We start from the raw sequence: 16,748 nt of genomic DNA, 5'->3' as shown, positions 1-16,748 counted from the left end.
TCCTTTTAAATTTAAGTAGGTTGTTGCTGATGTGGTCCTTGTCGGTGTTACTTGCGCAGGAGTCGTCTTCTGTCAGCCAAACTGTTAGATTTTCACTGACGCCAGTGTTGTTGTTGTTTGAATAGTAAATCAGAAACTAGATCACGTACGCTCAGCCATCCTATACTCAGTAGCACCAAAATAAATCAATTGAAAAATTTAACGCATAACGCACGGCCCTACGTAGGTACCAAGAAGAGACTGCGCTATCACCACTGAAGCCATCACCAGAAAGATGGGTCAGTTCTTGGAAAACAGGACTACTTCTTCTTGTTCTTCTTTCTGGGGTTTTACGAGCCAAAACCAGTTCTGATTATGAGGCACGCCGTAGTGGAGGGCTCCGGATTAATTTTGACCACCTGCGGTTGTTTAACGTGGACTACAACGCAAGCACACGGGCGTCTTTGCATTTCGCCCCCATCGAAATGCGGCCGCCGCGGCCGGGATTCGATTCCGCGATCTCGTGCTCAGCAGCGCAACGCCTTATCTGAATCAGCCACTGCGGAGGGTCGGAAAACAGGACTAAAACAGAAACCCCACGAATGCGATGGACGCACACAGGCAAATTGCCAGAAGAGTATATCACCGTATTTTAGCGTCACGTGATACGTTACAGACATAAAGTACAGTAGACATTGGGGACGTTGACAGGTGCCATCACGCACGCGACAAAAAAGGCATGAAATTGCTTCCAACCAATTAATTAATTAATAATTGTTGGTTAGCTGGAGGCCTTATTGAATTCAACGCCCAGAAGCAACAGCTGGGCATTGAAAAATGTAGGTTATTGAATGACGTAAACCTGTAAAAAGCACGCTTGCAGGCTAACCCAAAATTATCGATCATAAGCACAGCTGTCTAAAAAGTATGAAACGAAACAAATGCGCAAGAAAGGACAAATAATGTGAGAGTGATTGATTGATTGATTGATTGATTGATTGATTGATTGATTGATTGATTGATTGATTGATTGACTGGTTTATTTGAACAAGGTCGTCTTTAGGGGCTATGGATTAGTCTTGTCCCCCTTTGGTTCTTTAACATGCACCTTTTTAACGCAGACTTCGTCCTACTAAAGGCGGTTTCGCTATGTTTCTTCTGCTTCCGAAAATCTCCCCATCATGCATCTTGAGGTAAAGTTTATCTACGCAAATGAGTAAGAAGTTTCGATTATGAGGCACGCCGTAGTGGGGAACTCCGGATTAATTTTGACCATCAGGGGATCTTTAACATGACCCCAATGCACGGGACACGGGCACTTTTGCATCTCGCCCCCATCGAAATGCGGCCGCCGCGGCCGGGATTCGATTCCGCGACCTCGTGTTTAGCAGCGCAACGCCATAGCAGATAAGCCACCACGGCAGGTCTTATTTACAGGTGAAGACTAGCAGAGGTGACATACCGGAAATACAGCCACCGAGATTATGATGATGATGATGATGATGATGATTGGTATTTATGGCGCGTATATCCTCTAAGGACGATAGGTCAAGAATCGGGCGGCCGAAGGCAGCTCAAGAGGAATTCTTATTTTAACAGCAGAAGCGAAAAATAAAGAACAAAATAAAAAGGGACAGACTGAAAAAAGCAAGAAAAGTATGCGAATGAGCAGTCATACTAAGTGTACCAAAATCATAAAGAATGTATTAATGAAGTAAATAATAAACTCCATAATAATAAAGAATTTGCCGAATCAATTCAAGTGAAAGGAATACTGAATAGAAAAGAGCACACCTACAACAAAAATGGCCCGGTAATAATGTTGTTTCATTCAAAAAATCAAACACAGCGCTACAAACATCCCTGTGACTATAGTCTATAGGCCTATGGTGTCGAGGCCCCGAATGATAGTATTACCAGAATATTTAATCCTATTCCAATATTGCAAAGTGTAGCTTCGAGTAACCTCTTTCTCTGATTCCAATATTGTCGGCATGATAAAAAGAAGTGGTTCATTGATTCTATTTCATTACAAGTATGGCATAGAGGGGACGTCCTCAGACCAGCTTTACGTAAGTAAAAATTCAATTGTGGAATACGACAGCGTAATCCGGTGCAGGAAACTTCCATTTGCCGAGAAGGACGTGAATGTTTATTCCATCAAAGAACTGAAATGTTTAAAGTCTGGAGATGTTTCTAGCGATAATTTGTTTAAACCACTTTGTGAGCAAAATTTTAGGTACCTCGATGCAGTGACGTAAGCCGAATCAGGTAAAGCAGGGATCACAGGTCCGCTTAGGCTAATAAATCCGCCATTTCATTTGGGCATAAGCCACGGTGGCCTGGAATTCACGGTAAACGAATTTTTAGTAAGGTTGTAGGAACTTAAGGATGGAACACACTTAAAAGATTTGAATCCTTTGCCGTCTTGCCGCTCGCCTTCAACCCGTTTTCTCGCAGCGTTAGAATTAAATTCTTTATTCGGTTCTTTATTATCGCAGCCCAAATAACAGTGCACTACGACAACCATAAGAACTGACTGAAGTTGCCATTCGCGGTGCAGTATAGTCTATAGAACAAAGCCCGACCAGGATGTTTCAACGAGAAATATATATACAGTATGTATGTATGTATGTATGTATGTATGTATGTATGTATGTATGTATGTTATGTATGTATGTATGTATGTATGTATGTATGTAGTTTGGATGTATGTAAGTATGTATGTATGTATGTATGTATGTATGTATGTATGTATGTATGTATGTATGTATGTATGTATGTATTACATGCACAATCATCATATGATACATATACATACATACATGCATACATAATGATACATATGCACAGCACATGTATCATCGTTATCATGGTGGTACTACGCGGTGGCAACATGATAGTTGACTGGTGGACGCAATTCTTTTTCTTTTTCGTAAGAATACGCGTCCGAACAGAAAGCCCGTTGAGCGCGTTACGAGCCCCGATACCAACATGTGCTGACAGCCATCATGCCATCGAACTCGTACCACAGTTTATTTTTGCCGGCTAAAGTGACTGTCGTACGTAAATGGCCAGATATACTTACGTCCGCGCACTACAAATCAACTATCGCTGCACCATTTTGTCTGCTACCAAGATTTTGCCCGACGCCCTTCCCTTCCTAAATACAGCAAGTCGAGGTGAACTCTTGCTAAACTGGTTCCTGCGCGTAGTCGAATGGCTCGTGACGCGCGCTGAACTGTCAAAACGAAAACAAAAGTCTCCTGAAATATAGTGCAGGAACTGCATGCAGTCAAATCGACGACACCTACGGTCATCGGAATCGGGCCAGTTTCGTTGCATCGTATTCGCACAAAGCGCATAGCTTTGTGTCCAAAATCCTACTGAAGGAACTCTAGATCCGGATGCTATAGTCATACCGTAACTGTACACGACGTCCGCAATATATCAAGCGTAAGCGTGGCTTCTTTTGTTCGAATATATTTTTATTTTAAACCTCCAAGAAAACCCCTCAGCAAATGAGCAAGTGATACAGCCTTTCAATCTAATCGAACGCTTTTATATCGATAGCTGATAGCGTTGCACTCCACGTCAAAGCATTTCCAGCAGTTTCCATTCCTGTCTCCGATTTAGATATCTGCAACAAGAAATAATCATTTCAGCCGTTGAAACAATCGAGAAGCACATTTACGAATAACTGTTGACCGACTGTTAACAACTGTTGAGAACTGTACAGCCGTGTCCCATCCCCAACAAGGTCTGATCATCGATGAATAATTCAACGATGAATAATTCGAAAATTGAAAGTTTGAAACAAGAAGGCACGGCATCCGATATCGAGCGTGGGAGCTTCTGATATGAAAACTGAATCTCCAGCGAACTGTTTTTACAACCTTTGTCTTTCTTTCTTCCTTACTTCCTTTCTTTCTTGGTATTTATCGCAATAGATAAATGACATTGCGAGAAACTTTACTAGATAGGCAAACTAATGACAACCACAATGGCACGAACACAATTACTCGCAAACTAAGCGCACCATCAAACACAGTGTGCATACTAGTGAGGGAAATGGTTTCTTTTGATGCATACCTCCGGCCAACCTTTCCGCCTTTCTTCTCTTTAAACATTTTCTCAATGGTGTAACTGCCATTGCTAGTGATATGCACTCTTGATGCGTCTCTTCAAGAGTTCATACGGCTTTTCCACAAGCTGATGGGTACGATGTACGAACGGTACAATCATCATGGATAGTTAATTAGCAGAGGTGCATCATAGTATGATGATTAACAGTCGAATCTTTTCTTTGAGATCGATCTCTGAAGAACATCTCAAAACAGACTGGCAGTCTTTGCAGCTAGTGGAAAAAAATGTTCAAGCTATTTCCGCTAAGTTGTGGCGCGTACATGCGAATTGAATGCACTAGTCCTCATTTCAGATTATCCGCGGTCTTACGGGCACCACTGTCTGATGAACACAGTGCACGTGGAAAGCATCTACTTTGCAAGTTGTCAAACAATAGTCTGCGTCAGATGAATGTGATGACGTACAAAATGAAGCACACAGAACACACCACGCTCGCATAACACACAGCCGCGCAGATCCAAAGCTAATCAGGGTAGCCCATCTAGGCCAGTCTCTCGCCTTTATATATATATATATATATATATATATATATATATATAATTGTAGATTCAATGTAGTGTGGAAATCGGTCTAAATGAAGCAATCTTTGGTCCTATACTCCCGGTAAACTTTTCCACATTCCCCCAGTGTAGGGTAGCCAACCGAACATTATTCTGGTTAACCTCCCTGCCTTCTGCCTTTCTCTTGCTTCCTTCCTTCCTTCCATGTTCATCACTTTATCAGCGCAAATGAGCGCCTCCATCGTCTCAACGCCCTACCTGCCTGTGCATGCGAAGGGTGCAAATGGTGAGGATTAATCATAATGTGCGTTTAGACGCGTTCGTGTGTTTCTAAGCGTCAATGAGAGTTCTAATCGTCGCAAAGTGCCCGCTGGCACGAGCGAAGAAAAGTGGTAGGTCAAAAGGTGGGAGACCCTGGTTCAAATCCCCATCCTTGGGCGCGTAACTTTCCTTCTTAATGAGCGACAGCCTGCTCAGACTACTCCTCAAGAACCTGACCGACCGACTGGCCCACGCCAACCCAGACAAGGTACGCAGCGTATCCAATACCACGCCGTCCTTATCGGGCGAAATTAAAAGTTGTCTAAGCGCTAACGCACTCGTGAAACAAGAAAAGCGGTATAACACGGCCGTTCGTTAATCAACGTCTATAAGCCCGCGCGGCTTGAACGCCCCTTCCTAAACGGAAGCTGGCGACGGTCCATTTCGACGAGACGCGCGGGCGATGCAGAGCCCAGGCTGGATGGGAGCTCGGTGCCTCCGATCTGAAGCCGAGGTCTTTCCTCCTCGCCCTCCCCGCGCAGCTCGCTGCTTGAAGGCAGCGCGAGCAGGGCCGCTGGCAGGGCAACCCATCTCGTCAGGCTCGGGGACTGCGTTCGCCAGCCAGCGATAAGTGTGCCACGAGAGATGTGGGGGGGAAGGAGGAAGCGTGCGGGCGAAAGGGGACGACGCCCCAGAGCGGGTCGCTGTCATATGCACGTCGTTTGTCAACGAAGGTCAAGAACACACCCGGCCTGTTTATCGCATTCCTTCCTTCCTTCTTTTTTTCTTTTTAGCCTCCTCTCCCCTCCGTCAGCGCGTATATCTCAGAGTTCTGTTCGCGAGAAGCGGCGGCTTTAAGTTCGTTCAGCGGGAGTCCGTTCAACACCCTGCTAAGATGACAGAAGGCCCGCCACGCTATCGCTGTGACGTCAGCGAGGAAGGCCGTGACGGGCTCGGTGAACGTCGTGAAAAAGAGAAAGCTGTGATATGACGATTGGCGTAGTGCGCGTCCCGTTCTGGAATGCAAACCCTCCTCCTTTTGGCAGTTTCCTATAAACATTGCTAAAGCGAACGCTGGAGCTGCAAGTATTAGGGTCCAGTCAGCATGGGAACTATTAGTAATGCATGCTTACGATAAAACAGTCCTTGTGTCATCAAACGTCTTTGTGACTTTGCAACTTGATCATTTTCGACGAAATATCGCGCTATAAATGCAGCGATTCGGAATGATTGTGCACACGCACAGAGGCTGATTGCTTTGCTGCGCTTAGAAAACTACGATTGCTTGGGATTTTTTTTTACAAAGATGAAGCGTAATAAACAACGCAACAAGAATGTCTGAAAATACAAGCACGAAGAATAGACAAGTTCATCTCTTCTTCTCATCATTCCATCGATTGCATCGCCCGAGCTCCCTCTAGTAATTTTTTGTAGGCAAGCCTACTTCTCTCGGCAAATTCTGGCATGACGTCATGGCTTAGAGGGCATAGACCTGAGGCGGTGCTGATCTGTTGCGCGAGCTTCGCGGCGATGTAAGTGAAAGCACTGAATCGCTACCGCTGCGTCGGCATGTAGGCCCTACAATTATTCGATTCTCGACAGGCAAATTAGTAAGTTTACGTAACCAGACAATTATAAACTGTTCATACCGTAGAAGTGTTTTGTTTCCAGGTCTCGGTGGCCCACTGGCAACCACGTTAAGAACGCAGGGCTGCTCACAAAATACTCGCGCTGATACCTTACCGCTTTATGGACGCTCCCAAAAGATGCGCTTTCATTTCCGCTGCGTCGCGCGGCACGGTAGCATATAGCATACAAGCGTTTCTCCTGGGACACGTACAAAACTACTCATAGTAGCCGTCTAATATCGGTTGCGTACTGTGACACCAAGCTAAACCCACCAGAGAAGGCACGCATAGCAAAGTAAGTCGATGGCCAGCTGTTAGATGTATGTGAATACGAAAAGGCAAGCACATAGTATAGCACTCTTACAAGGAAGACGACAATAAAGGTGGTCACATGCATGCACTCCGGAAGTGAAAGCTGTGATGTACTGATCTTGACGGTGCTACACTCTCTACTCCTCTCTCTCTCTCTCTCCTGTCTTCCTTTGCATTTTAGCCCTTTAATTTTCCCCTCCCCCAGAGCAGGGCAGCGAACTAAATATTCCAATCTTGTTAACCTCTCTGCCTTTCCCTTTATTTTCTCTCTTTGTCTCTCCAAACGGGATTTCAACAAGTTTCAGCAAGACTAGTTGATATGCCCCAGCACGATAATCCTAACATTTCAATATACACTTGGTGGCCCATCATTGTCCTTTGTGACTTTTATGGTCTCGTTATGTTGGACGCCAATGGTATATGCAGGAGCATTCAAAACCCTACGCAGTGGCTGTATTATTTCACTGCTTCCGTGTTGACTGACGAGCACGGCGGCGTTTCCTTCCGCCTTGGAATAGTTTGCGGACCCCTCCAAGCTGAGATCGCTTCGCATCGCCGCATATTGCGAGCACATCTGTTATGGTTCGCTGTGAGCACACCACAAACAAGCAACTGTTGTGAGAGAGCCCTCGAAAGCTGCAGCAGTAGTTTCGTAAACACGTTTGGAGCAGCCCGAGGCAGATTTGTTTATATATAGTTCCGCAACGCAAACGGCTGCATAATGGTAACGAAAAAGAATGCGTCTAGGGAGGTTCTGCGAATGCACCAGACATAAACGAGAGCATTTCTTACTGTGCGCGCTCAGTGTTTTACGAGTTGTTCCAAGTCCGTCGTATGAATCAGATGACATTTCCCGACATAGTGCAATAAAGATTTGGGACGGGGGGGGAAGGGGGGGGGGGGGGGAACGAGGGCGTGTCTCGTGCTGTCAGTTTCCGTGTTTTACGACATTTTCCTTCTAAGCATGCGACGTAAATCATTTCTTTCCCCCGGCGATGGTTGGTGCAAAGATTTTAAGAATGTCGGTTGAGATAGTCTGCATTGAAGCAACCAAGACCACGCCAGAGGGTGAACTTACGTTCATTCGCATAACCGAAAGTCGGAATTGTCGAACACCAGGCAGTTTATTTGTGGAGGGGATGATAAATATATGACTACGACACAAAGGCAGTAATAAAAAGCGAGTGCCTTCCATGCACGATTGACTGAGGTTTGACACTCCGATTCATTAAAAAGTTGGCGAAAGGTATCTTCAGAGTTGTCCACAACAATGCGTTTCGTTCTCCAACGCTACTTTCTCGCAATCTTGTAAAACATTGATTGATTGATTGATTGATTGATTGATTGATTGATTGATTGATTGATTGGTTGATTGGTTGGTTGGTTGGTTGGTTGGTTGGTTGGTTGGTTGGTTGGTTGATTGATCGATCGATCGATCGATCGTGCCCATAGTAACTTATTTTCTGGTTAAACCTCCCTACTTGTACCATTTCATTTATCAGTCTTCCTTTATCATTGCCGCAACCTTTATATCTATATTGGATGGCGATAGATCTTGCGGGAATTACCAGCGCTCCAGCTGAACTTTTGGCGGAGACAGAACTGTCCGTGTAAACGTGGACGCGTTCTCCGTGCTTCTCATGCATGAATTCAGAACGCCTCACATTACATCATCGACGGCTGTAGAACTCGCAGCTATCCGTACTGCTCTGGTGTTTTTTGGTCCCAAATCATCACAGTCATGGTCCATCTTTTGTGACTCGAAGGCAGCTAGCTCTTCATTGCCTGTTGTCTCCTTTCAACCAATGCACACCTTTCAACCACGGACCTAACGTACAATTAGTCGCAGACATCTGACTACTTCACCATCACGCAACCGACAAGGGGCACAACATCATCTACCAGTGGATACCCGGTCACTGCGGAATTTCGGGTAATCACAGTGCGGGTGACGCTGCCCGATCGGCCCACGATGGTGCCCATATTATATCAATACCACCGTCGAGAACAGATGCAGCCACAAAGCTTCGCTCCCTCGCACGCGAGCCTACGCAGACTCTGTGGAACACCGGCGACTTCACCAACACACGTTCTCCACAGATTGGATCCAGGTCTGCATCTCCGCCTTCCCCAGGGTTACCACGAGCGGAAGCAACACTTCTGTGCTGCCTGTGGCTCAGCGTGACATTCACGAACGCCTATTCCTTCCGCGTTGGAATTGCCGACAGCCCTGCTTGCGACAACTGTAGATGCGAGGAGACGATCAAGCATCTCTTAGGTGACTGTGCCCGTTACAATGTGGCAAGAAAAGTGCTCGCGACCGCACTCAAAAAATTGCACGATCGCCCCGTGACACAGGAAAAAGTTCTTGGACACAGGTCTAGACGAATTTGAGCATTCACGGCCTTAAGAGCTCTGCTCAAGCTTTTAAAAGCTTGTGAATTGTGCAAACGACTTGTAAAGTTGTAGCGCGTGAATGTGTCTCACTTTATTTTTTCTTCGTCACCTTTTATTCTCTTAACCCTTTCCCCAGCACAGAGTGGCCAGCCGGTACTTACACTGGGTAACCTTCCTGTCTTTCCTATACGTTTTTTTTTTCTCTGTCTCTTCATATCTATATGCAGCCTCAAGCAATAGAGTAACAACCGACAAACATGATTGTTTATTTATGGTCCAGTATTTCCCCCTCAGGATGAAAAATAAAATCTGTCAGGCCGTCAGTGTAGTACAGGCGTTTAAAGCACGGGGCACGCACTGTCGTTTCATCGTTTTCCATTTTATTCCCGATCGCGTCGCAAATTTTCCGAACGCGTCATTCACTACAATCGGCCCAAGCACACGCGTCCTGTTGTCCTAGCTAGAAGTTGACCGTGCGACATCGTGCTCCCGTTCAGTAGACGCCTATTGTAAGCGAGCGTGCGGCAAGCAGCAGGCCCATATCTCTCTTGTTTCTGAAGCGAACCCTTGTTTCGTGTTTCCTCTGCGATTAGTGACCCCCGGCAGAGCCGCAACACTCGCCAGCTGTTCCAGCCCGTATCTTTCGCGTCGAGCAACCCTAACTTTGGAGGGACGAGTGTCAGCCGTTGAACTGACGACGTGACCTTCCGACCGAGAGTTTCCCGGGAAAAAACATACTAGACGGTATTGTGGCGCTAGTGTCTGGAGGAGCTTCAAACGTGGCCATTCACCCACCATGGGAAATATGGCTGTTACATGCCACATGGTTTTACCTAAACTTTCTTCCTTCGAACGGATTTGGGATTTATTTATTTATTTATTTATTTATTTATTTATTTATTTATTTATTTATTTATTTATTTATTTATTTATTTAGTATTTCATTTATTTATTAACTGATTGATTGATTGGTTGATTTATTTATTTATTTCAATGGCGCGAGGGCCAGATGAGCCAACGGCTTTGTGCTATTGCAAATTGATTACATTGAACAGAACATTGCGTTATAATTGTAACAATTCGCAATGATAACGCCATGTGCGCAGTGGCTAATTGCTTTCTTCGCTTATAAATCTGAAAGCGTCTGGAAGTTAAGGCCAACAAAGGCAGATATGGGGCAATGCGGTAACGTCACAAAAACATGTGAAGTCACTAACACGAATATTAGACTGTTTAGACCACCAACACGAGTATTACACCATTCATTGCCATGGTAGTGAAACAATCGCAGCGCCAATGATTCCCCTAGGGTTTTTTTTTTTTTTAAGTAGGAAACTCTATGCCTTCCGGTGCAGAGCGTCTCCCTAAGCGAAATGTTCGCGTTCTCCCTAAAATTGGTGCATTTGCATTGCATTGTTCGAGTGTTTGTCTTCGATGCACGGCTGCTTTGTGACGTTGATGATTCAACTTTAAAGATTGCATACACAGCATTGAGATTATAGGAGCTTGAATGTGCCACGCCAGTGAACGCGCTTATACGCGCCTATGCCATGATTCCGTATTCACTACTATCTTTTCTGTGAGCGTGAGGCCTTCTTTTCTTCGCAGCAGCAGATAGAGAAATCGTAGTCGTCTTACTTCCAGGCAATGTGGTATTTGTGCCCTCCACTTTAACGTGAGTACAGTCATCGCATTCAATTTTACACTTTTTTTCTAAAAAAAAAACGATCTTTCTCAGCCCAATGGAAAAATGCAAATAAAAGGACCCCGAGATGACTCGAACACGCCTCTGGTTGATAGCATCTATCCATATTTATTTGGACGAACCATCGTAAAAGTCCCGCCTTGCGATGGGGCATTCTTGGACAGAACAAACGCTTTCTGAATGAAACAAAGCTTGTGATTTCGCATTTGCAGTTGGTTTTCGATCAACCAGCTACGTTCGATGCCCTTAAGATGCGTGCAGTCATCATAGAGGCAGCTCAGAAGACGTACACGATGCGAAGGATATACCTTGCCCCCTTTTATACAGACGTAAAATGATGTCCCTTACACCAAATTAGTTATTAATCTTGTTAGACCTAACCAAGAAGTTAGTCAAATATTGTGACTCCCAATGGATATTTGAACCCATGGAAAAGGGATGTGAGCTCAACACGGGGCCCGGCCGCAGCCCGTTTTTTTTTGTGTGTTTTGTTTTATACTACCACTAAAAAAGAAATCCTTGCTAATAATATGTTCTTTCGCATTGTCTGCCCTGGCGAATATTTGTTTTTCTTTTGTTATGGTTCAAGAAAGGAACACCTTTAACTTCCCTAAGTCATGGATTTCGCTAAGTTTCATGCCCTAATTAGTAATTAGGGCATGAAACTTAACATCCGCCCATTTACGTTTCTTCATAGGAACATTAGGTGGAACGACAACACTAGCACGTTTCTTCAAAGAGTAAGGAGGAAAGGGGTAACAACACCACGATACCATTCACAAGAACGAAGTACACAATGTACATGTCCTCCAAACGCCGAGGTGTGACTCAGGGGATTTTCCCGCCAGACCAAAGGGCTAAAGGCACAACGCCTTGTTCTATCCTGCTTCAAAGGACTGGTGTATTGATCTCGAGATGGCTTCGAGATGTGTGCCTTGGGTATCTTGTAGACGTGGCTAAATATAGCACATATATATCATATCTTAGGCAGGTTCATGACTTTTTTTTTTCTTTATTGGCTTAAGATGACCTTCAACAAGTTAAACGACTGCCCAAACCAGTTGTCGAGCCATTTTATTGATGTTTGTTAGAGAATGTGGGAGATAAAGCGCGTTTTTGAAGAAAGAGAGATTCGAAGTGACACCTACGGAGATTGTGCCTTGACCTCACCTTGAAGTGTAAGACGTTTAAAGTTTGTCTTGAAGCACAACCCGTGCCTTGTTTGAATACAGCGCAATGGACACGAACGAGTTAGCAGGCGACACGAGCATTGGCTCACAAATCGTTTAGTGACTGACAACTGTCGTCTGCTAGCTTATCGATGTCTCTTGCGCCGCTTTTCAGGTATGGGATCCAACGGAGTAGATAAAGCCGAACGCCTTACCATAACCCGTCACCGATTATCGACATATCGTTTGTGCTTACTGGCCCGTCACATTTTACACGAAGCATAGGATTACTACCACGTATTCTGTTTCGCAGATATGTGGGCAGCCGCGCAATCCAGAAGTAAGCGCGGACTGTCTTGTGTTAGAAGTCCGCTGTACCTCCCTTATGACTATAAGGCGATGCTATGGTAAGAGTATCGTGAAGGCAAGCGCCACTGTAATTTGCACGATGCAGGAATTCAAAAACCGAAAATTTGCAAATATTCGTCCGTAGTGAGCCTCGTGATCTCGGTGCGTTTAGTAGGGTGGTCTGGCTGCACGATGCCACGCGTTGCTGTGCACTAGTAAGTGACACGGCCTTTCCACGGCAATTGAAGTACAGGACACGGGCCATACGTTCTCTTTCTTTCTTCCTGACTCCTCAAGTTTCTCGAGCAGACAGGATGTCGGAGCTAGATTTACAGAGCGCTTTTATTATGCAAACGCGTCGTGTATGTAGACACGACGTGCTAAGTACACGTACCATGGTATGATCGCTTCAACTAAAACCAAGCACACTGTTACTGGCTCTCGGTGAAGTAAAGACACTTTCGCTAAGTGGTCGGTGATATCGACATGCGTTCACAAGTCGCGTATGTGCACATAACGATGACCGTAAACAAGTGAGGAAATGTTCATTCTTTTATCAGTCGGAATGAACCTTCTTTTCGCGGCAAGCGAAAATATAAGTGACAAAGATAGCGCGAACTTATGTTACTAACAAGGCTGCCTGCTGTTGAGTATTTCACACAGCAGCGTTCTTGATCCTAAACTTGTTTATATGGACTAAATGATTTTTCAATTTCAATTTCGATAGCAGCAAAAGGAGAGACGAGGATAAGGTGTAAATGACCACGTTATCTTTAGATGCGTACTCGGTTGCGTTCTATCCTTTGTTGCGTGACGCAAACGCCGCATATAGAACATCGAACGGCCACTGCAAACGTGTCGAAACTGAGACTGTTTCGCAATCGCTCATCCCACAGCAACGCCCCCTTTCCTTTGCTTCAGAAACTAGCTACCGTAAGAACATCTTCTCGGATTGCATTTTACTCTTAAAAGGTTCGCTTAAATATCACGATGTTCATAATTAGAAGTCCTTCTTTTTCTTCAATCATTAAGCTGAAGACACTTCTTTATGTACTCTGCTGCGTCATTCCTGGTTTTCATTTTGCCGGAGAACAACGAACGATGTCGCATTAAAACAGACCTGGGCCGAGGAGCTTGTCTTTTTTTATTATTCCTCTCAGAAAACGGCCTTTCGTTGCTATGAATACTACAACACAATAACATTTCGCGCCTTTCGGAGCTAAGAATCGAATACCTCTCCTTTCTTGCTCGCCTATCAGGAGTCTCTCTGGAGGTGAAACAAGGAGAAATGCCGGTTTGTAACGCTGTTAACGTTGCCATTTTCGTTTCCTCGATACGCTATAAAACGAAACGAATATTATGACTACTGGGGAATTTGCCTGGGTTTAATCTCTTCTCTCGTTCGCAATCAGGTGCCAGCGCGCGTAAGCGTCTCGCCGAAAAATGACGGCTTTCCAGCAACACACCCAGTCGGACCGCCCCACACAAGTAGTATACGCGCTCGCATCACTCACCCACACCGCACAGCAGGCAAACGGGGCGAAGCCCAGCTTCGGGACTCACCTGGTTCTCCGATCGCAGTATCTTCAACTGGTCGTTGATGAGGGCGTACTTGGCGGCCTCCTCCTTGCGCAAGGCGCGCTCCTTCTTCAGCTCGGGGCTCCAGAAGGTCTTGATGCTGTGCATGCTGGAGCCGAGCTTCTGCGTGGTCGCGTCCAGTTCCCGCTTGACGCTCCCGTATTGACTCTGGAGCTCGTTAAGCCGGCTCTGCAGCTCGGCCACGAAACTCCCACCGCCGCCGCCTCCGCGGCCACTGCTGCCGCCGTAGTCCCGGTACGGGTCGCCGTCGATGGTGGTCTCGCGGTACATGTCTTCGCGGTAGCCTCCTCCGCCCCCGCGGCGGCCCAGGTCCACGGCGCCGCGCTCCAGGGACCGGTCCCTGATGGGCATGAAGTCCTGGTCGACGACGCTGACGCCCGGGTACGACGAGCGCATGGCCGGCGGCGCGGTGCGCGTGGCCGACCGGCTGCGGTGCGACACCCGCAGGTCCGGCTCGTCGCCGTAGTAGTCGTGCGTGGCCATGGTCAATGGGCTGCTGTTGCTCGAGCGGCTCACGCCGTACGGTCCGGTGGGCCGCATGCGGCGGCCCTGCGACGGTGACGAGAGGTTGCGCGCGATGGGACTTCCCCTGGCAGACGGCGGCTGCGAGATGGACGCGTAGGACGTCTTAGGCGGCCCCAGCATCACGTCGCGCGAGCTCTGGGCCGCCCGGGGCGACCTCTGCGAGCCGCCGTACATGTCGCGGGAGGACATGGTTCTACGTTGCGATCGCTCGCGCGTTTGTATTCTCCCGCTGCTGCTGCTTGCTTCTTGCGCTGCTGCACCGCCTCGCTCAGCTAGCTGCCGGCCTCGGGAAGGCCCCCTCCGGCTCCGAAATGCACGGTCCGCATCCGCGCCTCACTCAGCTCGTCGTCGTGGCCGAAGAGACCGAGGCCGCCACCGCCGCAGCAGCAGCCGCCGCCACCGGCATCGCGCCACTCACGCACGCGGCGCTTCGATCCGGCCGATGGCCGCGCTGCTCTTCCGCACTCCGCCGCCGCCGGGCTGGCACTCGGGTCTCCGTGTATCCACTATGGGTCGCGGGGTGGGCACCCCCGAGCTGCGGGTTCGGGCACGAAGCGTCGTTCGCGCACTGCACGCACCTCGGACCTTCTTCTTTTCGGTGATGATGGCCGCCCTCCCTTGGGGCGGGATGAACGCCGGGATGAGAAAATGCGGCTCCCGCGAGCGGTCGTCCTGTCGCGGCAGCAAAACGGACCGCCCCGCCGAGGCTTCACCGAGCAGCAAGCGCGCCAGCGGACGGCTCCTCTCCCTCCCTCGCTCGACGGCGCTCGTGTTTTCGGCGTCCGCCCCACGATGGAGCCACTTGCGTCAAACAAATGGATGGAAGGGGCCGCGCGAACGGGAAGCCCGTCCGCCGCGGCGCGCGCGGTGGCGGTCACGTGATTTGGCCGCTATATGGCGATACACGCTAGATGGATCCCTCGTTCTCTCTGTGTTGCTTCGCGCCCATCGTCGGCTTATTCACCACTCCCTTTTGGGTGCGAGGATCATGCTTACAGCTACGTTCGCGTCGTGTGCCATCAAAAGTGTAAGGGCAATTTAAGTACACCAGAGAGAGAGAACGGCAACGGAAAAACTGGGGGGTTAACCAGAGATTGTCTCCGGTTGGCTACCCTGTAACGGGGGAGGGGAAAGGGATGCGATAGGCGCACCAGCCTTTCTGCAAGAAATAGCGCCTGTTTTTTCTTTGAATTCAGTGGTAGATGTGAACGCCAAGGTTACGTCAATTTGCGCATTTTGCGTTGCTTCGTAGCCAGCAAAAAGGAAGAGAAAGAAACTCTGCAGGGATTCTAAAGCCATTAATGATTGGCTTTCGTCGTGCTTGCATTTTCGAAAGTGTCGTGTCACGTTGTCTTCCCTTCCATCCTTCTTACTTTCTTTTTTTCATCTGCGAAACTGAAAGCGGGTTTAAAGTTAGCGCACTGGTGCACACCAACGAACGTCCCGCATCGCGCCATCAGTCGCGTCATGCTTGCGACATTTGCCAAGTGGTATTTGAGACGGATGCTCGTTTCGACCTCGAAAGCAGGAGCTGAAATTACGTAGATCGCTCTTCGTCGCTCGCTATTTCCATGCGGCGATACCCTGGCACGGGCTGCGCAGTTTCGTAGCTCAAAAGCCGCGATTGTGCAGGCATCGAGAGTAGCAACTTACAGATTCGACGAAGCGGCAATTTCACCTCAGTATTTTCGATTAGTTTCGTCTATGTTACAGGAGTAGCACCAGGCATGTGAAGTACAAATTTCTGCTGCAAAGGAAGTTTTCGCGAGTCGAAAAGCTATCCTCTCTTTCCTGCTTCACACGTTAAGCTTCCTTGTTACTAGATGCGTGGGGTTCTGTTCTATTTTACTGTCATGTCAGACGCACAAATCAAACGCAATCAATATTATTAAATTGTTGAGTTTAACGTCCCTAACTGCACGGTGGGCTATGAGGGGGATACCGTAAAAGAGGGCTCTGCACTAATTTTGATCATTTGAGGTTCTTTAACGTGCACCCAATGCACGGTACACAAGCGCTCTTGAGTTCCTCCCATCGGAATGAGGCCGCCACTCCAGGTTACGAACCCGCGACCTCGTGCTAGCAGCACAACACCACAATTACTGGGCCCCGGTGATGAATAGGCCAGTTCAGTGAACCTATATTTAAAGACAAGTGCTACCAAAGACACATAGTTTAA

General features: G+C 47.4%; 1 protein-coding gene across 1 annotated transcript in view; it reads right to left on the bottom strand.

Moving 5' to 3' along the window:
* LOC119461268 (trichohyalin-like) overlaps positions 1 to 15,295 on the bottom strand; it is a 127,593-nt gene extending 112,298 nt beyond the window's left edge. The window contains 1 exon segment of the mRNA XM_049672162.1: positions 14,009 to 15,295. Within this exon segment, the coding sequence (XP_049528119.1) occupies positions 14,009 to 14,758 (750 nt within the window). The 5' untranslated portion in view covers positions 14,759 to 15,295.
* Between the last annotated feature and the right edge of the window lie 1,453 nt (positions 15,296 to 16,748).

Source organism: Dermacentor silvarum, chromosome 8 (assembly GCF_013339745.2).
Source record: "Dermacentor silvarum isolate Dsil-2018 chromosome 8, BIME_Dsil_1.4, whole genome shotgun sequence".
Classification (NCBI taxonomy): Eukaryota; Metazoa; Arthropoda; class Arachnida; order Ixodida; family Ixodidae; genus Dermacentor; species Dermacentor silvarum.
The sequence above is the reverse complement of the archived record's forward strand: the minus strand, read 5'-3'. Positions and strand labels throughout refer to the sequence as shown.